Source organism: Microcebus murinus, chromosome 19, assembly GCF_040939455.1.
Source record: "Microcebus murinus isolate Inina chromosome 19, M.murinus_Inina_mat1.0, whole genome shotgun sequence".
NCBI classification, from domain to species: Eukaryota; Metazoa; Chordata; class Mammalia; order Primates; family Cheirogaleidae; genus Microcebus; species Microcebus murinus.
Genome location: NC_134122.1, coordinates 30113128 through 30139668, shown reverse-complemented (window position 1 = coordinate 30139668; position 26541 = coordinate 30113128). Strand labels below are relative to the sequence as shown.

Sequence of the window (26541 nt, the reverse complement as noted above, 5' to 3'; positions counted from 1 at the left end):
CTAGCTGCCTGGCGCGGCCAGTCCCCCGCGGCGCCCAGTCCGGCGCCGCTGTCCGCCCTCCCGGACCCTGGCGTCCGGCTCCTCCCAGCCAAAACCCCGCGTCGCGGACCCGCGATGGCCAAGCGCAGCTCGCTGTCCATCCGCATCGTGGAGGGAAAGAACCTGCCTGCCAAGGACATGTGAGCGCGGCCGGGGGTGGGAGCCCCAACTTTCCCGGGAAGGGCGCTGCCCCCCTTACGCCTGACCTTTCCGGGGTCTACCCGAAAGTGGAGCAGCGGCGAGAGTGTGGGAGTGTGGCCGCGGTGGGGGACGGGCAGGGAAAATGGGGACAGTGAGATTTGCTGCGAGCTCCAGAGAGCGAGTGACAACAGGGGGAGAGTGTCACAGAGGGCTGGGGACTGCGGAGGGGGCGGGGATCTGTCAGGGGGCTTGGTGAGAGAGCGCACGGCGGCTCACAGGGGAAGGGGCTTTGATGGGACAGGAGCTGGTGTGCGGGGAGACGTCGCAGGGGAGACGTTTTGGTGAACTGCCCCGGGTGTGGCTGGAGCGGGTGGGATGCCCCCTTACAAAGGAGGGGTTTGCTTTAGTAGTTCTGGAGCCCTTAGTACCCTGGAGTGTGCACCTGAAACAGGCCCTGGGGCCCTGGGGCTGTCCCTGGCTTCCTGCTGTGCACGTGGGCAGGGGGAAAGGTACTGGCCTGAATAGTGAGTACAGGTCAGGTGCCAGACGGTGGGAGGGGGCTGGGTGGTAACTGTCGCTTGAGCCCACTTGTGCCTTGGGCTTTCTCTGAGCCATCCTGTTAATCCTGCAACCACCCAGCAGGTAGTTCTCATCCTTCCACTTTACAGATGAGGAAATTGAGGCTCAGAGACTTGAAATGCTGGCTCCAAGTGGCAGAGCAAGGTCTTGAATCGAGGACTCCTAACAGGTGCTGACATCTAGGGATTACCCTGGTCCCTGGCCAGATTTGAGGTTTCAGTAGCCCCTTGTCGCACCCTTCTCAGTAGGTCCCAGGGCTAAGTCCCCAATCACTGGCTCCTCATCTTGGGTCTGCCACCAGCTCTCCCGCGTGCAGCCTCAGGCAGCTCCGTGGGCCCGAAGCCTCCGTTTCCCTTCTGTAAACTAGGGGTTGAAAGCTCTCTAGAGGGAAAGGTGGAAAGCTCAAAACTTGAGGGGCACTGGCTGCCTGGAGGAGTTGGGGGAGGGCGGGGAAGGGGAGCCCAGAGGAGGAGGAGGTGTCGGGTCCAAAGTCTGCTGGGCTGGAGCCTTCCCACCCCTGGGGCTCCCGGATGCAGAGAAGTGGCCAGGAGGGGTGAGGGGGTGGTGTAGGGGTGGGTGTCTCTCTCTCAGTACAGTGGCCACTGTGAGCTTCCTCTCACAGCACACTCAGTGCCACTGCAAGCAGTTCCAGTTCAAGGCCCCCTGGGCCTGACAAGGCGAGCTCAGCAGTTGCCATGGCAATGAGTGAGGGAGGGGGGTGGAGGATCTCAAGGTGGGTTTCTGTGCTTGGGGAGGAGTGGTGTGGCAGCTGGGAATGAGGTCTGTGGGGCGGGAAGACAGATTAGCTCTGAGAAAGGTCTCAGCCCCCAGGCCCAGCCTCTAAGCACTGGCCCACCCCACGGGCTCAGTAACTAGGTCATGTTGGCCTCCTCTGGCTGGTGGCGGCTGGGAGGAGCAGCCCCTCCGTCTGTCGCCTCCCCCCCATCTCTGAAGCAGCTGACCCTAGTGCCTGGCTCCAGGCTCTAGGAGGGCAGCAAAAGTCTTGGGCTGTGTCTACCTGGGAACCCAGGTGCCTGGTTCCCTACCCAGCCCTGCCTCTGCACAGCCGAGGGCTGTGGGCAAAGGCATGGCCAGGGGCCTCATCTACCTGGGCATTTGTGCCTCCTACTGGCCCTGCCCCATTGCCTGCTCTACTTGCCACCTCTCCCTTCCTTCCCAGTGGTGGCTGGTGGACACACAGCTTGTATACACAGCCCTGAATCTGTCAACCATCTCTTAAACCTTCCCCCTCCCTTCCCTTTGGGCAGCTGCCCTTCACAGTCCCGCCCCCCACATGGGTGGGGCCTCTGCCTTCCAGCGCTCCCCTGGAGTCCTCCAGAAAACTCCTGTTCTTCCTTCAGGACCCCTCTCAAACTTCTCCTCCTCCCCAGGGCTTTCCCTGGTGCACTTGGCAGGGTTCATGCCTGTGAGCCTGCTGGAGGCAGCCCTTGGTGTGGCACTTGCTCCTTTAGGAGCTGCCTGACTGTGAGGACAAGGGGTAGGGGTGGGGTGGGGGGTGGCTCATTCATCTTGGCACTCCTGGTGCCGGTGCCCTGAGGAACCTGTCTGTAGTAGGGGGGATGAGAGGTGTTGAGGACCTTCCCATTAATCCTTTTATTAGCTGTATACAGTAGTTAGCCTCAGTTTACAAATGGGGAAACTGAAGCTTGGCATGTAGAAATCGCTTGCCTAGGTGACACTGCAAATAGGTAGAGAAGTCAGGATTTGAACTCCCTCTGTCTGCTTCGGACAGGCCAAGAATCATAGCTCACTCAAGGCTGTGAGCCTGTCATGGGCTCAGGGGACTGAGCTTTGGAAATCTCATGCAAAACATCTGGCTGCAGGGATTTGGGGATCACAGGAGGTTGTGACCAAGTGCCAGAGTCTTGATGTGCCTCACCAGCCCCTGGTCTGTCTCCTGAGCAGCATTCCCTTGAGCCAGAGCTGGCCCACTTCTGAGGACGGGAGCTCACCACCTCTCATTGTGGCCCATCTAAAGAGGGAGTCATCCTCACATGGCTGCCACCTGCCTTCCTGCCACTTCCACTCGTGGGTTTTTATTCTGCTTCAGGGTGCAGAGCTCAGCTGTGTGTCCTATCCCCAGCAGCTTCCAGCGCCTGCCTGCTCTGCCACACTCCTTCCCACTGCCTCCCATCCCTGGACACCTGGGTCAGCTGGGCAGGAGCCAAGGCTCATGGTGACCAGTGGCCCCCTGGCTCCCACGTCCAGTGGCCCTGGGGACAGACCCAGGGCTATTTCGGGGTTTTCCCTGGTCCTCCCCCTTTTATAGCCTAGAAACTGCCAAGGCCCTAAATATAGAGGCCTGCAAGGAGCCAGGCTAGGTCAGTGGCAACTGGCTTGCAGAAGGAGAAGTGGGAGAGGGGCCCGCTCAGGGGCCTCACCAGGCAGAAGGCGCTAGGCAGACCTGGGTCCCAGCAGCTCACTAGGGACCATGGTTGGGCCTAGGTCCTTAAACCTGGCCTCAGCCCATTCTTAACACTGTCCCCTTCCCACCCTTCTGATCTAGCCACTCAACTCATCACAGCCCTTGCACACCGGAGTTCTGTTCCTGCCTCCAGGCCTGCACCATGCGCACCAGGCCTCACCATTCATTCGTGTATTCATTCACCGAGTGAGAGCTGAGCAGTGGGCAGTGCTGGGGTGGACAAGAATTTGCCTGGCCCAAGAGTCCCCCAGGCCAGGAAGTAGTAGCAGTCCAGTGGTGGGGGACAGCCCAGAGAGGTCCCCCCATTGCCTCGGCTAGTACTGATCTCTCCCTGCTTCCTCTGAGCTCCTTCAACAAATACATGTATGGCTCCTGGGTCCTGCAGCCTAGCACCTGGCGGGGACAGGGGCCTCATTGCTTGAGGCCTGGAGTCCCCTGGCTTTGGGCCAGTGGGATGCAAGCTGGGGTCTTCACAGGAGATGTCCTGCAGAGGGGCTCTTGAATGATGGGGGGGTGGGGGTGGAAGTGACAGGCAGAGGAGCAGAGTCTCAGGAAGGCCACCTCCAAGGGGCTGGCCCTGTCATGTCATCTCAGGGACTCAGGGCAGCTGCCCTGTGAGCTGGGATTACAATTCCCACTTTATAGGAGGGAAAACAGCCTGGCTAGACATTTCCTGTCTATGTCGGGAGAGCTTCTGTGCCCTGAGTGGCTTCCTCTGCAGGAAGAGCCCCTTTTGAGAAGGGAAGCGGAACTTGGAGTTCCCCAATCTGCAACACAGAAATGCGCTTCCCTGTTATGGATGGAAGGAAGGAGGAACAGTTCTAGAGACAGTCATCAAATCCCCTTTTGCCCAGTGTCAGCCCTGGGTCTGGCTGAAGGCCCCTTTCAACCCCAGGGACCTGCCACCAACCTGAGCAGTCCCCATTCCTCCTTTCCCAGATGGCTGGGAGTTCTCCAGGGCAGACTGTTATGTTTGTTCTTTCAATCACTCCTGTCTCTTGCCAAGCCCCGTCCTGGGCCCTGGGGACACAAAAGTGGTCCCCACCCTCAGGGAGTTCATAGCAGGCAGGAGGCAGCTGATGACAAACATCACTAACTGCCCTGGGATGGAGGGGGGGGGCAGCCTGAGGTTGGCAGGAGGGATGGCAGGAGCAAAGGCTGGGGGGAGAGTGTGGAGGGTAGGGGTGCCAGGAGCTTGCCTGGGCCTGTTGCTTGGACTCTGTTTTGGGGCGAGGCAGGCATGGGGTGGGAGTGGGCAGGAAGTAGGGGCATCCTCTCCTAAGCATCCCCTCCCACTCACCTCCTCCCTCTGTTCCCTCCCTTTCTTCTCCTCTCCCCTCTCTCCCCTGCCCTGTCTCTCCCCCCTCCTTCTCCACCCCTGCATATAGGGGTACAAATTCCTGCCTTTTCCTCACCACCCTGCTCCCAGGCTGAGGGTGGGGGTACATGTTTTGGCCCTGAGGAACCTTTGGGCTCCAGCCCAGGATAAGGTACCTCCTCCCCCTGCACTGTGTCTTGCAGGTCCCCCACTTCCCATCCCCCAGGGAAAGGAAGGGTACTGCTGGAGACCCCACCCTTGCGCACCCCCCTTGCTGGCTTCCCTCCAGCCCCACCCCCCACCCATCTGTCTTGCAGCACTGGTAGCAGCGACCCCTACTGCATCGTGAAGGTGGACAATGAGCCCATTATCAGGTACCGCCCACTCGCCAGCCCCCGCCCTCCTCCCAAAGGGCTGTGCGTTTTGCTGGAGACGGGTGAGGGCTGGGAACGCCTACTCCCCAGGGCCCCCAAGCCTGCTGCACCAGCTAGGACTCAAGAAAGAGCTGGAGAAGGAGCTGCCAGTAACTCAGTGGGGACTCTGCTCATCTTTACAGTCCTTAAGTCCCCAAGAGAGACAGATGTTGACGAGGACGATTAGTAAGCGCAGCTATCATTTATGGAGTGCTGTCTCTGCCAGGCCCTGTGCTAACCCTTTCCCAGCCCAGTTCATTCTTACCATGAGCTAGATACTGTATCATCAAACCCCAGTTTCAGACGAGGAAACTGAGGCTCAGGGAAACTGAGGCTCAGGGAAACTGAGTAACTTGCTCAAGGTCACATACCTAAGTGAGTGGCAAAGCCAGCCTGGAGCCCAAGTCTGGCTGACCCCAGAGCCTGATCTCTGGGCAGGGTCTTTGCTGTCCTGTCCCCTCCCCACCCAGACCCCTGCCTCCAAATCCATGGCCAGAGTTGCTCTGTTGTTTTGCCCACCTGAGTGTCCGTTGCCCAGTTGCCCACTCCTCCTAATTCTTGCCCCCTGCAGGCAAGAGACACTCTCTCAAATGTCTCCAAACCAGGGTGACCAAGGAGGGAGAGGTGTGATGGCTCTGATTATCCCAATACAGACAGGGAGGCTGGGTGTGGTGGCCCACACCTATAATCCTATCACTCTGGGAGCAAGAGCAAGAGCGAGACCCCGTCTCTACTAAAAATAGAAAGAAATTAATTGGCCAACTGAAAATACATAGAAAAACTTAGCTGGGCATGGTGGCGCATGCCTGTAGTCTCAGCTCTCGGGAGGCTGAGACAGAAGGATTGCTTGAGCCCAGGAGTTTGAGGTTGCTGTGAGCTAGGCTGACGCCATAGCACTCTAGTCTGGGCAACAGAGTGAGACTCTGTCTCAAAAAAAAAAAAATACAGACAGGGAAACTGAGGCCCCAGAGTTCAGGTGACCTGCCTGAGAAGTGGTCCCTGAGCCTTAATCTGGGTCCTCCCCTATCCCCTGCTGAGTCTGGAGAGGCAAGGCTCTGACCCTCAGGGATATGAGGCTGGGAGGCCAGGCTTGTGGTCCCAGCTCTGCAGCTGTCCTGTGACCAGAGGCCAGCTACTACCAGCTGTGGTCTCAGTTTCCCCAAATGTAAAATGGCAGGTTAGAGGCAGCCCTGTGTTCCATCCAGGGCAGGGAGGGAGGCCAGGGCCTGGTGACTGGCGTTGGGCGGTGGGGTCTGAGCAGGAAGCATCTGAGGCAGAGCCCGTTGTTGCTGGGGTGGGGGTGGGGAGATTTGAGGAAGGTGGGCTCACGTCTTGCAGCCCTGCCTGGCTCCAACCCAGGGCCTGGGGATGGCCTAGTGGGTGGCCTCGCAGGTGCTGAGTGTCCTCTCCTACAGGACAGCCACTGTGTGGAAGACCTTGTGCCCCTTCTGGGGTGAGGAGTATCAGGTGCACTTGCCACCTACCTTCCATGCGGTGGCCTTCTACATCATGGACGAGGACGCCCTCAGGTGGGTACCCCCACGCTTCAGCTGGGGCCTGGACTTGGCCATCTACCTGGCTCCCTGGCCCGGCCCATTTCCCTGCTGGGACCGCCCGTCCCTTTGTAGCCTTTTTGCAGCTTGGAGGGAGGCAGAGCCCCGAGGGCCTAGGAGGAGGCAGGGCAGGGATTCATGGGGCACGAGCCACATCACATGGTGCATGTGTGGGGTACAGGCATACGTGTGCATGGGGGTGTGAGCTGTGAAATGGGCACCCAGAGAGCATGAGCTTGGCGTGTGTGTGGGCACACATATTGGTCCATGTACAGAAATATCATGTGCCAGAATCCATGTTGAGTGTTCAGAATCCAGAAGCCACACGTCCCACTCCGTTGAGCTACACTGCAAGTGACTGTAGTGCCCACCTCCCTGCTCCCCACAGGGAACCCTGAACTTGATGGGGGGGGTGCTGGGTCCTTGGGGAGCAGGCGCCGCAGCCCTGCCCAGCTCTGGCTCCATATCCACCCTCTAGCCGGGACGACGTTATCGGGAAGGTCTGCCTTACAAGGGACACCTTGGCCTCTCACCCTAAGGGTAAGATCCCGGGGGGGGTGGGGTGGGAGTCCACGGCTCGCTCCTACTTCTCCGCTTTCTCCCCACGCCCCTGGTGTGCACACCCCCTGGCCTGTCTCCCGCTCAGAGACCTTCCCTCCTGGCTCCCCCAGTCCTGTGCTCAGCGAATGCCATCTCTTGGCTTCCCAGAAGCCTGGGCCTGTGGCCATCTCCTGCACCTGCGGCCTCTGTGTTCTTTTGCCCACTTGGGGGACTTTGCTTCCCTAGGACGGAGAGGGGCTGCCGATGGTGGGGTCTGAGGCCTGCCCCTCTTACTGCACTGCTGAGGGGTAGGGAACCCCTCCTCCAGTGGGGATAGCACCTTCTGTACCCTCTGGGGGCCCCTCCGCCTGGGCCCCAGCACCCCTCTGTCCTCAGTCTAAGGGGTTGGCCTGGAGCCAGCCAAGGCTGCAGAGCCCGTTGGATGTTTCCTGGGGATGCAGACATGGTTTTGAGGGTCAGCCCTGCCTCAGCCTCACTGTGTGACCTTGGGCAGGTCCTGCCTTCTCTGAGGGTTCAGACCAGGAGTTCCTGGATGCTTCAGGCACCGTGCCCAGGCCTCCGTGACCCTCTCACCGGCTTCCCCGGCACACACCTGCTCCTGTCTGTGAGGCTGGGGCAGGCACGGGGGTGGCGGCAGGCTCTGCTGACTCATGGTACCTCTTGGCCCCAGCCAGGCCGGAGGCCTCTCCCGCCTGCAGCCCCAGCCAGCCCCTCTGGGGTCCAGAGGCCCCAGTGAGGCCCTTCCCTAGGGTCCCATGCAGCTTCCCCACCTGCCCTCAGACCCTCCTCCCAGCAGCCCTAGGAGAGAGCCACTGTCCCCTTAAGATGGGGAAACTGAGGACAGTCCTGTGATAAGTTAGGGTCAGGACCATGGAACGTATTGTGGCACAGTAGTAGGGGCGCAGGCCTCACTGAGATTCTAATCCCAGCTGCTCCACCTGCTGCTGTCTAGCTCCTGACCCCCGGTTTTCCCATCTGTCAGTGGGGAAGACAGCCCCTGCCTCAAGGGTGTCCGAGGGGATTCTGAGGGGATTATGGAGGGCCCACATGGTGCCTGGTGGGGCTGAGGGTGAAGGGCTGGTGGGAAAGGGCCGGGCCCCTGGCTCAGCTGCAGCCCCACAGGTTTCAGCGGGTGGGCCCACCTGACGGAGGTTGACCCCGACGAGGAGGTGCAGGGCGAGATCCACCTGCAGCTGGAGGTGGTGCCGGGGCCCCGCGCCCGCCGGCTGCGCTGCTCTGTGCTGGAGGCCAGGTGAGATGGGGGCTGGGGTGCGGGCATGGGGCCCGTGAAACCAGTAAACCCACTGAGGAGCCTCCCCTCCCTGCATCCCTGCCTCCTGGCCCCAGGGCCGCCTGCCATCAAAGCCTGCTCCCAAGAGAGGGTCTGGGAGGGTTTCCTGACTCCCAGGTGTTTCCTGGGTGATCTCTAGGAAACTCAGGGGACATTTCCCTTAAGGGAGTGGGTGATGTTCTAATGGCGGAACTTCAGGCATCATAGAGCAATGGGGTGGGGGTGCAGGGGGACCCTGAACTGTGACGCCAGGGCCCCAGCACCAAGGCTGGGTTTCCCCCAGGTTTAACCCCAACATGAACTTGGCCTGGTGTGTCTGTGGTCCTTGGTGGGGTTCGGGGGTGAAAAGAGTTGCTGAAAATCTCCAGATGGGCAGGGTGGGGGTTCTCCCCAGGAGGGACAGTGGCTTGGCTGGCTCAGTGGGCCTGAGTCACCTGTGCCAGGGCCACCCCCGCCCCACTCCCAGGCTATTTTTAGCTGCAGGCTCCACTCCTGTCTGGGCCTGGGTGTGAGTCACAGCCCGTGAGAAGTGCCTTCCTTTCTGGCTCCAAACCCACCTCCCTGGAGGCCCTCCCTGTCTCTGGGGCGGGAGGGCAGCCCCCAGCCGGCCAGGGCCTGTGGAGCACTGTGTCCCCCACCCTGGGGCGGCCACTCTGTCTGGGAGGAAGATTTCTCTCTGGCAAATGAGGGGTGTGGGATGGATGTGCACAGGGGGCGTGTTCTGTGGCTGCCCTGGCTTTATTTTTGCCCTGAGAAAATGGGAATGGATGGAAAATGGCTAGACGTAGGCCGAGCCACAGCCATGCCCCCACCGCTCACTCATTCTCCCGCCCCCATCCATCCCCTTCTCCCTTGGCTCCCTGCGTCCTCAGCCCTGCCTGGCACCAGGCTGTCTGGGACACGGCATGCACACGTGTGCAACCGCTCACACGCGTGGCCAGGCTCTGGGACCTTGGGGCTGCTGCTCCCAGGCGCCCATCCCACTCATGGACACAGGCACACCAAAGTGTTTCCCCCCCGCCAGCCCCTCCCTCCAGGGACCTCTCAGTCCTCTTCTCTTGGGACTGTTGGGGACACAGTGGCTGGGCCAGTCTCGCCGCCTCCTGGCAAGTCCCAGGAGAGGGAGGGGTGTGTCCAGGCCTCTCCTGGCTGTCCTCTGTGCCAAGACCCCTGCTGGAAGCCTGAGACATGCCTGCTCGCAGCAGAGGAAGAAGAAACACGTTCTGCTTATGTTTCTGGGCACATTCTCAAGGCCAAACCTTGAGTTCTGTTGGACAGTTTTGAGGGGGAAAGGAAGGCAGGCACGAGAGGCTAAAAACTTAAAATATGGAGAGGAAACAGGCAGAAAAATGATGTTTATAGTAAACAGGAGAAACATGGGCTTTGCTGTTCCTCTGCAAAGGGTTCTGCGCTGGAGGCAACCGGACTTGGGCTTTGTAAAGCGCCATCTGTGGGGAGGGAAGGACAGTCTTTCAGGGCTGCACCTCACCCACCCCAAGGAGGAGGACAACGCTGGGCCTTCTGGAAGGCCATTATGGCACCAGGCCTCAGTGGGTAGGGGAGGAAACTGAGGCTCAGAGAGGTTGCCCCTGCTCCAGGCTGTCCTGGGAACGGAGGGCAGGGGGCTCGGACTGGGTTGTTCCCCGGTGGCACTCACCTCCCTGCACCCCCAGAGCAAGGGGCAGCAGCTGCCTGGTCAGATGGAGCCTCGGCCTCCACCTTGGGGGAGTCTTGGCCACCTGGGGGACACTGGGGAGATGGCTGCCGGTACAGAGGCCCAGAGGGGGAGGGGCCAGGTGGACCCAGGCCTTTCTAGCCTGGTATGGCTACCTTCCAATGGAGATAAGCTGGGGGGCGGTGCCAGATGATGAGTGGGTGACCTGTTCCCTCCCCCCCAACCAGGGACCTAGCCCCAAAGGATCGGAATGGCGCATCTGACCCCTTTGTCCGAGTGCGCTACAATGGCCGGACGCAGGAGACCTCGGTGAGAAGGCTGGTGGGCCAGGAGGCAATAGGAGGCTCAGGGCCCTGCCGGCCCTGTCCTCAGCATCACCTGGGAGGTCAGATTGGGACCGCAGTCACCCAGAGAAGGGGGCAACCTCTCTGAGGGGACGCAGCAGGTCTCAGCCCCTCTAGTGCCAACCCCTTTCAGCCTGGCCATGCTGGGGGGTAGGGAGGGGATCGAGACAGCCGGAGTGGGGGTAACCTGAAAAGTCCAACAGCGGCCCACCCTGCCTTCCCCACCCCAAGAAATGACCAGGGTGGTGGGCTCAGTCCTGGTGGAAGGGGCCAAGGTCTGGGTTCTCAATGCTGTGGGGCCTTGGACGAGTCCCTACCTACCCTGGGCTTCAATTTTCCCCATCTGAGAAATGGGTGGGGGCTTGGACAGGACATTTGGCCTCTGCTATTGCTGAGCCTCGGAGGCAAAGAATCTGCAGGGAACCAGGGAGGAGTTTGGGGTGGCTCTGCCCTTGGTCTGGGGAGCCCTGTGGAGTAAGCCCCACCCCCTCCTACCCTTCTCCGGGCAGATCGTGAAGAAATCATGCTACCCTCGCTGGAACGAGACCTTTGAGTTTGAGCTGGAGGAGAGGGCCACGGAGGCGCTGTGTGTGGAGGCCTGGGACTGGGACCTCGTCAGCCGAAACGACTTCCTGGGCAAAGTGAGCACCACCGTGGGGTGCACCTGCTGCCTTCAGCACCTGGCCTCCCTTCCAGCCATCCCCCCTCAGTGACCTCCCTCCAGCTTCCCCAGAGGGCGACACTTGGGAAGCCTGGGACTCCCTAGAACCAGCAACTGCCCCCCACTGCTGCTGGTGCTCAGGGACCCCTTCCCGCTAACAGAACGGTAGTTTGCAAGCAAGAGACCTGAGTGTCCCAGCCCCAGCATGACACCCTCCCCCACCCACCTGCCCTGCCCTTAGGTGGTGGTCAATGTCCAGGGACTCCGGGTGGCCCAGCAGGAGGAGGGCTGGTTCCGGCTGCAGCCGGACCAGTCCAAGAGCCGGCGGGACAAGTGAGTGCTGGGGACTTGGCAGCAGGGCTGGGGGCTGTGATTCGAGAGTTGGTTGCAGGCAGGCAGGGCAGGTCAGAGCTCAGGGGTCAGGGGACACAGCCCCAGGGTTCCTTCAGCCCTCAGCCTACCAGGCCAGGATCCCTGTCCTCCAGGCCACACCTACCTCCTGTCCTTTCCCACAGCCCTGCGCTCAGCCCTGTCCTCTGAGTGTGGAGGCAGTCTAGGTCCTCTGTTTTCTGCCTTCTGGCAGTTTCTAGTATGTGTGATCAGACCTTTTCCCTTTGAGGGTTTCCCTGCAGATGTCAGACCAGGGTTTAAGTCCCCAGAGCCAGTGTCCCTGAGCCATAGCTCTGAGTCACTCCCTAAGATTTTCTAGGCATAGGGCTGCCAGGTAGAAGACAGCACACCTGCTAAAGCTGAATTTCAGGTAAACAGTGAGTACTCTTTTAGTATAAGAATGACCATGAAATATTTGAGATATACACTAAAAATATTCAAATATAACTGGGTGTCTTGGGTTTTTATTTCACCAAATCTGGCAATCCACAGCCCTCAGGTGGTTCAGTGTTATCTCCCTGCAGAAGGTCCCAGACCCCCCATCCCCACCCTTAGCAGGGCAGGGCAGGTGGACGGGTGCATCCAGCACCAGGGCTTTTCCGATGACCCAGCCAAGGGCCTGTTTTGACGCCTGTGTGTGTGTAGCATGTGCTGGGTGGGGGCAAAGGGGACTCGGAGGATGTTAAGCCTCAGTCCACACCACCCCTAGGAGGGGTCAGAACAAGAGAGCCTGGTAGTAAGATCTGTCTCGAGTTGCTTGAGCTGCTTGAGCCTCAGTTTACCTGGCAGGTCATTATGGGATTGGAGATTTGCATCCAGTGTAAAGTGTTCACATGAAACTGCTATTATCTGGGAGTTTATAGATTAGAGGTTGGAGAGCCCTGTATGCCCACATGGGTCAAGCCTGGGGGCCACAGGAGCCTGGAGGTGGCAGGGAGCCAGGCTTTGAAGACAGAGGTTCCATGAGTGCAGAGGCAGGAAGGGCTTTCAGATAGAAGAAGTAAGCAGTAGGGGCAGCTCCTGGGAGAGCAATGCAGGGAACCCACACAGGACGGGTGGAGGGCAGGAGCAGAGAGATGGGAGGCTGGCCCCGAGGGGGAAGGACATGGGGGGGCAGGGGAGGGCACGGCTGAGGACAGCCTGGGTCCCTGGTGGAGAGGTCACAGGCTGCACTTTCCAGGGGCAACCTGGGCTCCTTGCAGCTGGAGGTGCGGCTGCGGGACGAGATGGTGCTGCCCTCTGGCTGCTACCAGCCCCTGGTGCAGCTGCTGTGCCATGAGGTGAAGCTGGGTGCCCAGGTGAGGGGGCTCTAGGGGGAGGTGGGAGGGTCTGGCGACGGTAGGCCTGTCCTTCTGAACCCATTCTGCAGAGCAGAACATGGAGTTCTCAGGATGTAAGGAGCTGGCCAGTGCCCAGTGCCCCCACCCCTGGCCATTCCTTGGGAAAGTGCCCCCTTCCCCATGGTGCTCTAAGGTCCTCAGAGTTGGGTTCCTCTGTGCCTCTCCCAGCCCTGCCTCTGCCTGCCACCTCCTGCAGGGCCCAGGGCAGCTGATCCCACTCATCGAAGAGACAACCAGCACTGAGTGCCGCCAGGATGTGGCCACCAACCTGCTCAAGCTCTTCCTGGGGCAGGGCCTGGCCAAGGACTTTCTGGATCTGCTCTTCCAGCTGGAGCTGCGGCGCACCAGTGAGTCCTGGGAGGGAACCAGTCCCAGGGTGCAGGGTGGGGTCAGGGAGCAGGGGGTCTGTAGGGGGCAGAGGGGAGGGAGGGAGGAGATGGAACAAAGGACAGAGGTGGGACAGTGGCAAGGAGGCCTTTTACTGAAGGGTTAGCTTAGAGCTCCCAGCCCCAGGGTCCTCTGTCCTCCTCCCCACAAAGCCTTGTCCCAGTGCCCCCCACCCACTGCAACCTCTGATTGTAGGTGAAGCCAACACCCTGTTCCGGAGCAACTCTCTGGCCTCAAAGTCCATGGAGTCTTTTCTGAAGGTGAGTCTGCATAGCGTACTATCCTTGTTTTATAGATGATGACCCTGAGGTTCAGAGAGGCCAAGAGACAGTTGGAGCTGAAACTCAAGTATTCTGTCTTAGTGTCCAGGGCCCTTTAAGGTTAAGAATTTCATTCATTCATTCATTTGTGGAGAATCAGCGTGTAAAGCTGCCCTGCTTGTGTACCTGGCTCCTTTTGGGCAGATACCTCAGGTAGCGGGTGCAGGGGTGGCTGCAGAGGCCAGCTGCTGGGAAAGGGCAGCTGAGGGGGCACAGGACCAAAGAAGCTGGTGGTGGCCCCAGGTGGCTGGGATGCGGTACCTGCACAGCATCGTGGGCCCCATCATCGACAAGGTGTTTGAGGAGAAGAAGTACGTGGAGCTGGACCCCAGCAAAGTGGAAGTTAAGGATGTAGGGTGAGGTCGGGTAATCCCTGGGGGTGCCGTGGGTGGGGGGGTTCGGGCCCTGTCTGCAAGTGTGTGTATGTGGCTTTCTGCCTGGGCTTACCTGTCACTTCCCTGCCCACCTATGTGTCGTTTCTGTGTCCATATGACGGCTGATGCCTTCTGGCGCCTGTGTCTGCGGGAGCCCCTGTCCGTGTGGTGTGCGGGCGCTCACCGCACTCCTCTCTGCCGCCCCTCCCGGCCCACGCAGGTGTTCAGGGTTGCACCGCCCGCAGACCGAGGCCGAGGTGCTGGAGCAGAGCGCGCAGACGCTGCGCGCCCACCTGGGGGCGCTGCTGAGCGCACTCAGTCGCTCTGTGCGCGCCTGTCCCGCCGTGGTGCGCGCCACCTTCCGCCAGCTCTTCCGGCGCGTGCGCGAGCGCTTCCCGGGCGCCCAGCACGAGGTGCGCCCTCTGCCGGCCGGGCTGGGGCTGGGGCGGGGGCCAGAGCGGCGGGGAAAGGTGGGCAGAGGGGCGGTGACGCAGCCACAGGCGCCGGGAACTCATACTCTCCCGCACCCCTCCAGAATGTGCCATTCATCGCCGTCACCAGCTTTCTGTGCCTGCGCTTCTTCTCTCCCGCCATCATGTCGCCCAAGCTCTTCCACCTGCGGGAGCGCCACGCGGACGCCCGCACCAGCCGCACCCTGCTCCTGCTGGCCAAGGTGCGGGCCTGCGGACCGGGCTGCGATGCCTGGCCGGGTGTTGGACTGGGGCCCCCCTGGACTGCACTACGTCCCCTACTGGCTCCGGGAAGGCCTTGCGGCGAGGCCGCTGATACTCTCACGTGGTTACTGCACCTGACTGTGCAAAGCTTTCTCTTGGGGGCCTCACCTGAGCTCCATCTTCTAAATAAGGGAACAGGCCCGCCAGGGGTCAGAGGCTGCCCAAGGCCGCACGGTAGACCTTCCAACTAGAGTCTACGTACTCCCAGGCTGGGGCACCCAGCGCAGCAGTCTGAGGTTAAACTTGCAGAGGAAGGTCAATAGGTTGGGTCCAAATGGTCTCAATTATCAGGCCCTCAAAGACCGTGATCCATCCTTGACCCCCGAGGGGCAGGAGTGGGCCTGTGGGCAGGGCCTCTGCCGCCATCACTACAGCTGAAGCACAGGCTTGCGAGGGTGTTGGGGGCGTGCAGTGGCCGGGCCCCTGTCCCAGCAGAGCCTGGTCCTTCGTACTGTCACCCCCAGGCAGTCCAGAACGTGGGCAACATGGACACGCCGGCTTCCAGGGCCAAGGAGGCTTGGATGGAGCCGCTGCAGCCCACCGTGCGCCAAGGCGTGGCGCAGCTGAAGGACTTCATCACCAAGCTCGTGGACATCGAGGAGAGGGAGGGTGGGTGTTTTCCCGCGCGGCCCCGCCCACCGCCTGCTGCTGGCGTTTGCTCCGCCCTGGCCCCGCCCCCTCACTAGGCTCCCCTTTCCCCTGCCTCCCTGCCCCGCCCCGCTACAGAGCTGGACCTGCAGCGGACGCTGAGCTTGCAGGCGCCACCCGTGAAGGAGGGGCCGCTCTTCATCCACAGGACCAAGGGCAAGGGACCCCTCACGTCGTCCTCCTTCAAGAAGCTCCACTTCTCCCTTACCACCGAGGCCCTCAGCTTCGCCAAGACACCCAGCTCCAAGGTGGGTAAGGAGGGAAGATGGCGAGAGGGGCTCCTGGAGATTATAGGACCTTAGAGGCACCTGTTCTCTTCCTGAGAGTACACCTGAGGTCCACCAGGGTCAGAGAAGAAAGCCTGGCTGGGACCAGGTTTCTGGTGTCTTTACCGTTGGTCAGCTACCAGGCCACTCCAGACCATGAGTATAGGGCCCCTCTGCTGCACACCACGTGGGGCAGGCAGTGACCATGACGTCCAGCCCTGGCTTCTTGGTCAGGTGCATGGGGGGTGGGGCTGGGAGGAGCCAGAACGGGCACCGAGTCCTGGCTTCCAGCCCTGGCTCAGCCACGTGTACTTAGAGGAAATGTCTCAGTCTCTCTGAGCGTTGGTTCTTGGTCTGCAAGTTTAGGAACATGGTCCTTACCTGGTTGTTGAGAGTTAGATGAGATGATGTCTCCAAGGGTCTTAACCTGGGGCCTGGCGTAGTACAGTGCAGGCAGACGGTGTTATTAAAGACACTTCCTCGCTTGGGCTGGTCTGCAAGCTCTGTTCTCTCAAGACGGGCTAAGGACATGCTCTCTCCATGCACCTGCTGACCCCTTGCTGGGCTGGCCACCCCCTAGTCATCCAGGCTATGGGGATGGTCTGCCAGGGGTGCCTAGCCCTGAGCAGGTGAAGGTGGGGCTGGGGTGGGTGAAGGAGCCTGTCACCCCGTGCTGTGAAGGAGCCAGCTGAGGGATCCCACCAGGCGAGGGGCCCAGCCTCTCCCCCACCAAAGACCCCTCAGATTCTAATTATTATGCATCCCCATCCCCAGGATTGAAAGGTCTTCCCACATGGGTGTTATTTAATTCTGGTCCCTGTTTTTGCCCATTGTCAACCTCTGATAGCCAGTCAGGTGGCCTGTCAGTCTGAGACAGTTGTGGCCACTGTTGTGGTTTCTGCCCTGAGTTGGGCTTCCCCATGGTTGGCTTCTGCCCCAGTGGCAGAAGTCTATTTCCCTCCCGAAGAGCGTGCAGCGGTGGGGAGCATTTGTAGTCTCCTGTTGGGGCTGTTCTGGAGCGTGCCTGCTGCATGGTAAGGCACCTGTCATCTGCCACCTACTCTTCCTCTCCCACTTTGCCTGAATGCTGGTGTCATTCCCATTTCACAGAAACGAAGATGCACAAGTGCAAAGGGACTTGTCCGAAGTCACCTAGTAGGGTGTGGTGGAGCAGAGATGTGTGCCTCTGTCTGCCTCACTCTGCAGCCTGGTTCCCCCATGGGAACCCCAAGACTGCATGGTAGGCAGTAGCTTTGATCCTCTGGAGTTATGGGGGCACGTATGAGGCAGGAGTGAGCCAGGGTGTGAACAGTGCTCGTGGAGACTAGGAGTAAGGAAGAGGCTGGGACAACCAGGGAAGGCTTCCTGGCAGAGGCAGGAATATAGAAGCACTGAAGGTTAGTCTTGGAAGGGATCTCACAGGTCACCTTGTCCAGCCCTGTGTGGGTCATGGACCACCTCTCCAAGAAATTATTTGCCTGGAGTTGAAGCCCAGGCTTCAATTTCTTGTGGCTTTCTTCTTTGATCCTTGCTCTGCTCCTCTGTTCTAATGCAGCAGAGACCGTAACCTTAAGTGTGTTTTCTAGAACCTAACCCCTGAGCTTTATATGGGGAATGGGGAATGAATGGAAAGTCTTTTTCTCTGTCTCCATGGCATGCTCTAAGAGTTTCCTCTAAGACTGTGGCAACCTGAACTGAGCACAGCACCATGGGTGTTATCTGAACACTAAAGAGCAGAGTAGACAGTCACCTCCCTGATTCTGGCCACTATACCTCTGTTAATACTGCTTTGACTCATCTTTTTGTTTTGTTTTGTTTTTTTGAAGCAGAGTCTCACTCTGTTGCCCCAGCTAGAGTGCTGTGGCATCAGCCTAGCTCACAGCAACTTCAAACTCCTGGGCTCAAGCAGTCCTTCTGCCTCAGCCTCCTGAGTATCTGGGACTACAGGCATGTGCCACAATGCCCAGCGAATTTTTTCTATATATTTTTAGTTGGCCAATTAATTTCTTTATATTTTTAGTAGAGATGGGGTCTTGCTCTTGCTCAGGCTGGTTTCAAACTCCTGACCTTGAGTGATCCACTTGCCTCGGCCTCCCAGAGTGCTAGGATTGCAGGTGTGAGCCACCGCACCCGGCCTTTTTTGTTTTTTCCTTTTTTTGGTTTTTTCCTTTTTTGCCTCACTAGTAGATTCACACTCCACTTTCTGAGATTCAAGTAATTTTATAATTTTTCTCTTCAGAAAGAAAAAAACAGGCCAGGTGCAGTGGCTCATGCCTGTAATCCTAACACTTTGGGAGGCCAAGGCAGGAGGATTGCTTGAGGCCAGGAGTTCGAGGCCAGGAGTTCAAGACCAGCCTGGGCAACATGGAAAGACCCTGTCTCCACACACACACACACTCAAAAAAAAGAAAGAAAAATTAGCCAGGCATGGTGGTGCACACCTGTAGTCCCAACTACTTGTGAGGCTGAGGCAGGAGGATCACTTGAGCCTAGGAGTTTGATGTTGCAGTGAGCTATGATGACACTACTACACTGTAGCCTGGGCAACAGAGCAAGATCCTGTCTCAAAAAAAGTCAAAGAAAAAACAAATTCGTGGCCAGGGTTTAGTATTTATTTTTCTTAAACTTGATTTTGTTTCAATTGGCCCTTGGCTCCAGCTGGCTGAGGTCTTCTCCAGTTCTGATTCTGAGCACATGGATCCTTCCCCGGGTCACTGGTGCTCAGGATGGTGCTAAGGACAGAGCTTGGGACCTGTCCCTGCAGCATCCCCAGGTGAAGAGGGCACGCTCCATCTGCAGTCACCATCCACGGTGGCCATCACATTCTCCTGACTTTGTGACTTAGCTGCAACGGAAATAAGCTTGGAACAGCAGGCCCCATGGCCACCCAGTGACCCAGCCTCTCCCAGCCCAGCTCCGTCCTGGCCATCTCTGATAATCTGGTCCTGAATCCGCGCCGCCCCCCTTGGGGAATCCCAGCTGCGTTCTTCACACCTTGTGCGCCCTGGTTATGTCAGTGTAAAGGCTTCTCGATGTCGGCACGGCTGCCCTCTCACCTGCTGCTCTCTTGCAGCCCCTCGTCCCACGCTGGGCGTCTGCCCCTCTTGTCCTTGCTGGCAGCACCTGCCCCAGCCTGTCTGGCCGGAAGCAGATCTCTGGTCCTCACTGGGGTGACCCCTCAGCCCAGGCCTCCCACTTCCCAGCCTCTTGAGAGTCCAGGCAGCCACTCAGCCTCAGGTCCCCCTGGCACCTTCCGCAGCCTCAGCAAAGTCTAATTACCCAGCAGGCCCCTCTCTGCCCCCGTCAGGGCTACCTGGAGTTCCATGGCATTGAGCTCCGCCCTCCACGGGCACATCTGTGCGTCCCCCTGTGCAGCGCCGCCTGCTGCCTCCTTCCTGCCGCCTCTCCAGTGGGCACGCCCGCAGCATGGGCAGCAAGCCCTCTGGGCTGGGCAGAGCGCCCTGCCACCTCCTTTGTCCTTTGGCAGACTCCATGCTAAGGCGGCTCAAACGTGTGTCCCTGCTCCTCCCAAGAGGTGGCACTGCTCCTACTCTGTCCCTTAGGCTAGAGGGGTGGTGGGCTTGGATGCCAAGCTGGGGGTGTGGGTGTTATCCTGAGGGCCATGGGGACCTGCCACTTGGATGTCGAGGGGCCCAGGTGCCTTCTGGAGGGAGGATGCCAGAGGCAGGGGGAGGGGAGGCAGATGGTGGGGGTGGGGTAGATTCAGCATTAGCAGGTTAGGGGCCGTTCAGGAACATGTGTGTATTTTAGATTCCATAATGACAGGAGGGACAGGGCAAGGGATATTGCTTGCAGAGCCTAGGAAAACAAAGATGGGTTGGAGAATTAGTAAGTGCAAAGGCACAAGGCCTGGGCCATCGCAGGCCCAGGGAATTTGGGGTGTCCAGACGCCATTCCAGAGCCCGAAGCTCCCAGGCTTGCGGGGAGCCCCCGAGTGGCCCCACTCCTTCCTTCCCAGTCGCTGGGCAGTCTGGTCAGTGGTCACTGGCAGTCTGGGCTCTGCCCTGGCTGAGGCCACTCTCAGAGCAGGCTCCTGGGAGCAGCAGGCACTCCGGGTCCCCTCCACCACCCCCAGGTGCTGTGGAAAGGGAGGCTGGGGCCCAGAGACAGGGAGGGGAGTGGCCCCGGCTGAAAACCTGAGCCCCGCTTTCCCTGCCTGCCCCAGAAAAGTGCCTTCATCAGGCTGGCGAACATCCGGGCGGCAGAAAAGGTGGAAGAGAAGAGCTTCGGCAGCTCGCACGTCATGCAGGTCATCTACACGGACGACGTGGGCAGGCCCCAGACCACCTACCTGCAGTGCAAGGTGCAGCTCGGGCGGGTGCCGTGGGCGCGGCCGGGTGGGCTGAGATGAGGCGGGAGCGAGGCCACGGCCCGTGTCTTTCCATGGGTGCCCGTGTTTAGGTCTGCATATGGTCCAGTGCGTGGACAGCCATGTCCCTGTGATTTGGAGCTTGCATATTGCACCTGTTTGTGGGAAACTGTGTTTCCAGAAGTCTGGGTTGGCGCCTGTGTGTTTCCGTGTGTGTATCAACACGTGACAGTCACGTATCGTGCACGTGTTTGGCTGTGGGTACTGCCTCTCAATACCCGCCTCGTCCATTTATAAACTCAGTTATTCATTTATTTAAAAAATACCTCTTGAGCACCTACTAGATATCCCAGGCGCAACTCTAGGTGAGGGGACACGGTGGCAGACAGAGCAGAGTGCCACCCTCACAGAGCTTTTATCCCAGGGGAGAAGGGGGACCAATAACTAAACATTTAAAGTGTCCGGTGGCTCACGCCTGTAATCCTAGCACCCTGAGCGGCCAAGGCGGGCGGATCGCTCGAGGTCAGGAGTTCGAAACCAGCCTGAGCAAGAGCGAGACGCTGTCTCTACTATAAATAGAAAGAAATTAATTGGCCAACTAATATATATAGAAAAAATTAGCCAGGCATGGTGGTGCATGTCTATAGTCCCAGCTACTCGGGAGGCTGAGGCAGCAGGATTGCTGGAGCCCAGGAGTTTGAGGTTGCTGTGAGCTAGGCTGACGCCACGGCACTCACTCTAGCCTGGGCAACAAAGTGAGACTCTGTCTCAAAATAAATAAATAAAGTGTCCGATGGTGATGTGCCTCTAGGGGAACCTCAGGAGACTAAGCCAGAAGAGGAGGGAACAGAGTGGGTGCAGCAGGGAGGGGTGCTGCTTTATAAAGGGTGATCGCGGAGGGCCTCTGACAGGTGGCATTGAGCAGGACCTCGTGAGGGGCAAGCCAGATGTGTATCTGGGCAGGGACACACAGAACAGGGAGGAAGGCAAGCTTTGGAGGGACTTTAGATTCCTCCTGGAGTGACTATCCTTAGCTGGGGAGGAGGTCACAGGCCCATCCCCTGGGGCTGTACCCTTTAGGGGTTCCCTTTTGGATCAGGCTGCAGGGAACAGTGGTGACAGCAGGGCCACCACGTATGCTTGGCAGGTTCTGGGATACCCACAGGCATGGCAGAGGGGCCGGCAGTGGCTAGAATCCAGCCCACGCTCTGCCGAGCAGGCCGTGTGCCTGGGCACACGCTGGAGCAGGGGGCGCCTTCCCCAACTTACAGCTGCTGAATGGGCTGCTGGGAACTGCAGGGAAGGAGGGCGTCCTGGTAGGAGGTGACTTCTGAACCGGCCACCCCCTCCTGTGTCCCCCACAGTGCATGAATGAGCTGAACCAGTGGCTGTCTGCACTGCGGAAAGTGAGCATCAACAACTCTGGCCTGCTGGGCTCCTACCACCCCGGCATCTTCCGTGGGGACAAGTGGAGTTGCTGCCACCAGAGAGACAGGACAGGTAGGTGCGGAGGCCTGGGCCCCATGCTGTGCATCTGTCTTGGCAGGCCTCAGGCCGGTGCATGGGGCCCTTGTGCCCTGCCTATGCGCCTGGGGGAGGCAACCTGAGGAAAGCTGACCCCCCTCCATGTGCTCTGGGCAAAGACGGTTCGAGACCAGGTAGTTTGGGAAACGCCACATGACATGTGGGATGCATGGGAGTGAGTATGTGGAAGGCTCCAAAGAAGCCTGAAAACTCATTAGAATCCTGTTTCTAATGCTGTGTAACCCTGCGAGCACTTCCCAAACTCATCTGACGGGGAACCCTAGGGAACCCTCCTCTTGCCCAGTGAGCTCCTTGCAGACCAGTGTCCCAGGAAACACGCTGCCATTCCCACGCTGGCAGCCTGCTATTGGAGCTGTGGCTGGGAGGGCCTGGGCCTTGGGTACTGGAGGAACAGCAGACAGGAGCTTCTAGAAGGACTCTTGGTGATGATGGAAATGGTGCGTCTTCACACTGTCCAATACTCTAGTCACTAGTGCCTGTGGCTGCTGAGCACTCGAAATGTGGCTAGTGTAGCTGGGGAGCTGAGTTTAAATTTTTTTTAATTTTGCTTAATTTTAATTAAATAGCCTCATGTGGCTACCCTCTTGGATAGCACAGTCCTAGAACTTTCGAGATCTCCCCCCTAGCTTATCCCCACTTGCTTTTGGAGCAGTATGTGGAGCCCCTTGGCCTTCAGACCAGGCCAAGTCTCTGTCCCCAGAGCCCTGTGTGGCAGAGGCCATGTGAACCTGAGCCACCGCTCTGGTCCTGCCCTGGATTTGTGGTTGAGCAGTGGGTGGGCATGGCTTTTGGTGGCTCTTTGCAAGGGCATTGCTGGCTGGTTGACCTGACCTGCAGCTTCTGGCTATAACTACCACAGACATACCCTCGTTATTGGTGAAATGGGGCCCACTGTGGCCCAAGAGGCAGGGCCTGTTATCCCATTTTATGGAGGAGAAACTGAGGCTTAGAGAAGGCAGATGACTCAAACAAGGTCATAAAGCCAGCGAGTGGCAGGGCCAGCTCATTCTAGGCACCAACCCCCTGTGGCCCACCTCACCATGATTTCATAGTTCCAGGCTGCTCCCTGCTCCCTCCTAGGCAGGAAACCTTCCAGAAAGTGATCCTAGGTTGCATCCTGCACAACTCCCAGGCTCTGTAGTAATGTATCCCATGGTTCAGGAGCCAAATCCAAGAGGAGCCTCTGCCCCCAGACAGTTGGGAGAGTACCAGGCTGTAATTTCTGCCCAGCTCTGCACTGAGGGTCCCTGAGTTCATACCTCTGCTTCCTCAGGCCTCAGTTTCCCCATATGTACTGCCAGGAAGTAGGACATGGTGGTGCCATAGTGCCTGCTCGTAACTCTGCCTTGTCTCTGCCACCAGATCGGGGCTGTGATAAGACCCGGTCTCGGGTGACCCTGCAGGAGTGGAACGATCCTCTTGACCATGACCTTGAGGCCCAGCTGATCTACCGGCACCTGCTGGGTGTGGAGCCCGCCCTGCGGTGAGGAGGCTTGTGCGGGTACTGCGAATCCCATGCAAGAGAGCCTGTGTGGCCCCGGGGGAAGTGCCAGACCAGAGCTGGAGTTGGGATTTGGGCTCAGGGCTGCTGGTCCATGGTGGCTGGCCACCCCTCTTCTAATTGCTCCCAGCACCTTCCCACCCCACAACACTATCTGGTTGGGGCTGAGGAACACCTCTGCAGCACAGGGTGCTCAGGTTAGGATGGAGGACCCAAGGGTCAGGGCCATGTCTGCTTCCTGGCCTGGGCTGAGCCCACCTCCCAACCTGCCCAGCCAGCTCACAGGGCCCTCGGAGTGCAGGCCCTGCCCTCTGCCAGCTCCCTGGGTTCCTCGGCCAGCTCGCTTAGTCCAGGGGCTCTTGGTCCTGGCTGCAGCTTAGAAAAAACAGGATGCTGTCCTAAATCAACTTCAGACAGGAGGATGCCTTGGCCCCGTGAACTGGGAATCTAGGGGGGTGAGGCCAGGGCTTCCTGAGAGCTCAGCTTCCCTGAGCCTGCCCGGGCGGGGCTCTTCTTCCCCACACCCCTGCATTCTGGGTCCTCTTTGCTCCTCATCAACTCTGCCAGGGTTTCTCTCTTTCCTGAAAACCCTTCAAAGCTCACACCATCCATCTGGAAACACCTGCTCCCCTGTGAGCTGCAGCCACTTTGCAGCCACCTGCTCTCTGATGGAGTGGCCCTGGCTCGCTGCCCCCCACACACTCCTGCCCCCTTGTTCGGTGACTTCATCCTCCACTACGGGATGCATGCACCACCCCCACCTGGACCCTCACACCCACGGCCATGCCCTAGCACTTGCCCTCCTCCTCTTTCTCTTCATTTGCAAGGCTCCATTTTAATTTCATTTCACATGTGAACTCATTTAATAGCCACCGACCCAGGTTGCTGCTCTTATGATCTGCACTTAAGCCAGGAAGTGGCAGAGTCGAGATTCAAACCCAAGTCCCCTGGCTCCGGCACCCTCGGTCCTGACCACCTGCGTACCTGCTATCCTGAGAATGTCCCCACCTCATCCCAGCTCACTTCCTCTGGATCCAGCCCACCAGGACCTCAGATCCACTGTCCGTGGTCCACAGCTGTGCTGGCTTCCTGTAGCTTCTTTAGCAAATGAGTACAAACTTGGTGACTGAAAGCAACACGGATTTATTCCCTTGCAGTTCTGGATGTTGGCAGGGCTGTTCCTCCTCCTGGTGGCTGGAAGGGAGAATCTGTTTCCTGGCTGTTTGCAGCTTCTAGAAACCACTGAACTTCCTGGGCTCGGGGCCTCTTCCTCCATCTCCGAAGTGCACCACTCTCATCTCTGCTTCCCTCCTCTCGTCATCTTCTGTGGCTTTCCTGCCTCCCTTTCATAAGACCCTCATGGTCACGTTTATGGCCCACCTGGAGAGCCCAGGATCCTCTGCCCATCTCAGGATCCTTAATCACGTCTGTAGAGTCCCTTTTGCCATGTCAGGTGACAATCACAGGTTCCAGGGACTACAGACTGGTTATCCTGGCTGTAGTCCAGGGATAGAGAGGGACCTGTCCACCCTGGCCCCTCCGCACCTGCTGCCCCCACCTCCCCGGCCTGCACCCAGGCAGCTCATCAAAAATTGCGTTCCCTGGAGGAACCGCTTTTCGAGGGCCCCACTTTTTCTACCCACATCTTTGCCCAGTGTCCCCCCACCACTCTTGCAGCAGGTTGCTCGGTTGGGCTGCCCTCTGTTGACTTTCTTACACTTTGTCCCTGCTCACCCCTTTGGCACATGGCCCTATACCATTTGTGCCACTTTGGCCCCAAACACAGCCCAGCCCATCTGCATCACCTGCGCTTGCGTCTTCCGCCTTCTCGTTCCGTTGACAAACCGAGTCTCCTGCCAAGGCCCCTGCCCGCTGTGTCCTTCATGCGGGGGCTGTGCTGCTGCTGGGTCGCCACCTCCACCTTCAGGGATTTTTCTATCTCTGCTGGATCATTTCCTCAGCCCCCAAAAACTCTGTCCCCATCTTAAGAATGAGCACTCCTGTGACCTCACGTTCCCTCCAAGCATGGCTGCTTTTCCATTTGCCCCTTTGAGGGCAAAACTGCTTTTATTTTTTTTTTGGAGACGGGGTCTTGCTCTGTCAACCAGTGTGGTGGCTCATGCCTGTAATCCCAGTGCTTTGGGTGGCCAAGGCAGGAGGATTGCTTGAGCCTAGGGGTTTGAGACCAGCCTGGGCAACATAACAAGACCTCACCTCTACAAAACATTTAAAAATTAAATGTGTGGTGGCGCATGCCTGTATCGCAGCTACTCAGGAAGCTGAGGCAGGTGAAATCGCTTGAGCCCAGGAGTTGGAGGTTGCAGTGAGCTACAATGATGTCACTGCACTCCAGCCTGGGTGACAGAGCGAGACCACATCTCTAAAAAGAAACTTAGACCAGGAGACAGTGAAAAGGACTAAGCCAGAATTCCTACCTAAGGGACTTCGAGCAGGGATCCACCCATCTCTCATCGTCCCTCCTGTAAACACGAGGAGAATCACACCTGTAAGGGCCTGGTGTCTTTGGTGAGCCCTGTTAGGAACATGTCATTGTCTCCTGCCCCATAAGAAAGAAATTCACTCTGTGGCCAGCTAGGGGACTTTCAGGCCCCACTTGGCTATTTCCCACGGGCACTGCAAGGTGAGAGGGACGGGGCCTGAGCTTGGTTTCCAACAGCCCTTCTGGTTACCCACGGTGGTGGAGGGGAAGAAGGAACCGGGAAGGTGACCAGGGGCTCATATTGCTTCTTGAGAGTTCGAGAGTCAGCTCCCGGCCCCAGAGCCACCTGCAACTTTAGAGGCCCACGCTGGGTCACCAGCCTTCCCAGCAAGGGTGCCAGGAGCTCAGGCAGGGTGGGCTGTGGCCACAGGCCCTCACTCCGTCCTCCCCCATAGGGAGAAGCTCCGGGAGCCAAGCAGGGACACAGAGGCAGGCGCTGAGCCCACAGGCCCTGACCAAGGTAGGTCCCTCCCATCTGGGACTCCCTCCGCATCCCCAGCCACCTTCAGGGATGCATGGGTGGGGAACCCAGGCCTGCTCCCAGGGCCCTCTGGCCTCCGAGGCCCTGCCGGCCACCCTCACAGCTGCGTCTGCCTCCAGCTCCCGAGGACCCACTGGCCCAGCTGCTCCAGGTGCTGCAAGACCTCCGGGAGGCCCACAGCTGCAGCTCCAGCCCGACCAGCCCCCCACCCTCAGAGCCCACCCGCCTCCTGGAGCTACAGACGTGAGGCCCACCCTGCACTCCCGCACCAAGCCCCCTGCCAGGCGCTTGGAGACCCCCCGGAGCCCTCTGGACCCTCCCCAAGGCACCTCGCTGGGCAGGGCGAGTGGGGGGAGCCAGGTCCAGAGCTGATAAGCTTGGGCCCGTCCTGTCGTGGCTGACCTGACATCTCGGGACTGCGGTGGCTCCTACTCCTCTGTGAGGCCTAGCCGCTGTCTGTGGCCCCTCCAGCCATCGCTGCCACTGGCCCGGCCTCTCCAGGGACCCTCCTCTGCTGCCTAGGATAGACGCAGCCAGAAGCCACCCCTGGGAAGGTCCATGCCCGGGTGGGCAGAGAAGTGGGAGCATGGGCCCCAGGGTGCCAGGCCACGACCTCAGCACCCCTCACTCCTGGCTGCCACCCCACCCGCTCTCCACCCCTTCCCACTCACCTGCCACCGACAGTAAACCTGCTGAGACTGCCA

The 26541-nt window shown here is 59.1% G+C and overlaps 1 protein-coding gene across 1 annotated transcript; it reads left to right on the top strand.

Moving 5' to 3' along the window:
• On the top strand, positions 1–26541 carry RASA4B (RAS p21 protein activator 4B). Its single transcript, XM_012759079.3, has 21 exons — positions 1–179; positions 4841–4897; positions 6352–6465; positions 6968–7029; positions 8173–8302; positions 10244–10325; positions 10870–11001; positions 11263–11354; positions 12592–12709; positions 12948–13098; positions 13334–13398; positions 13702–13814; positions 14053–14245; positions 14368–14505; positions 15031–15175; positions 15293–15462; positions 19667–19804; positions 21175–21310; positions 22718–22838; positions 25752–25816; positions 25957–26541. The coding sequence occupies exons 1-21, from the start codon at positions 115–117 to the stop codon at positions 26082–26084; spliced, it is 2415 nt and encodes an 804-aa protein (XP_012614533.2). The 5' UTR covers positions 1–114; the 3' UTR covers positions 26085–26541.

What these genes read in the sequence shown, in the direction of transcription:
- RASA4B (XM_012759079.3), top strand. Translation starts at nt 115, where the DNA reads ATGGCCAAGCGCAGCTCGCTGTCCATCCGCATCGTGGAGGGAAAGAAC. An exon ending in GAAACGACTTCCTGGGCAAA is followed by an intron (nt 11,002 to 11,262) that starts GTGAGCACCACC and finishes CCCTGCCCTTAG; the next exon opens with GTGGTGGTCAATGTCCAGGG. An exon ending in GCTGGAGCTGCGGCGCACCA is followed by an intron (nt 13,099 to 13,333) that starts GTGAGTCCTGGG and finishes CTCTGATTGTAG; the next exon opens with GTGAAGCCAACACCCTGTTC.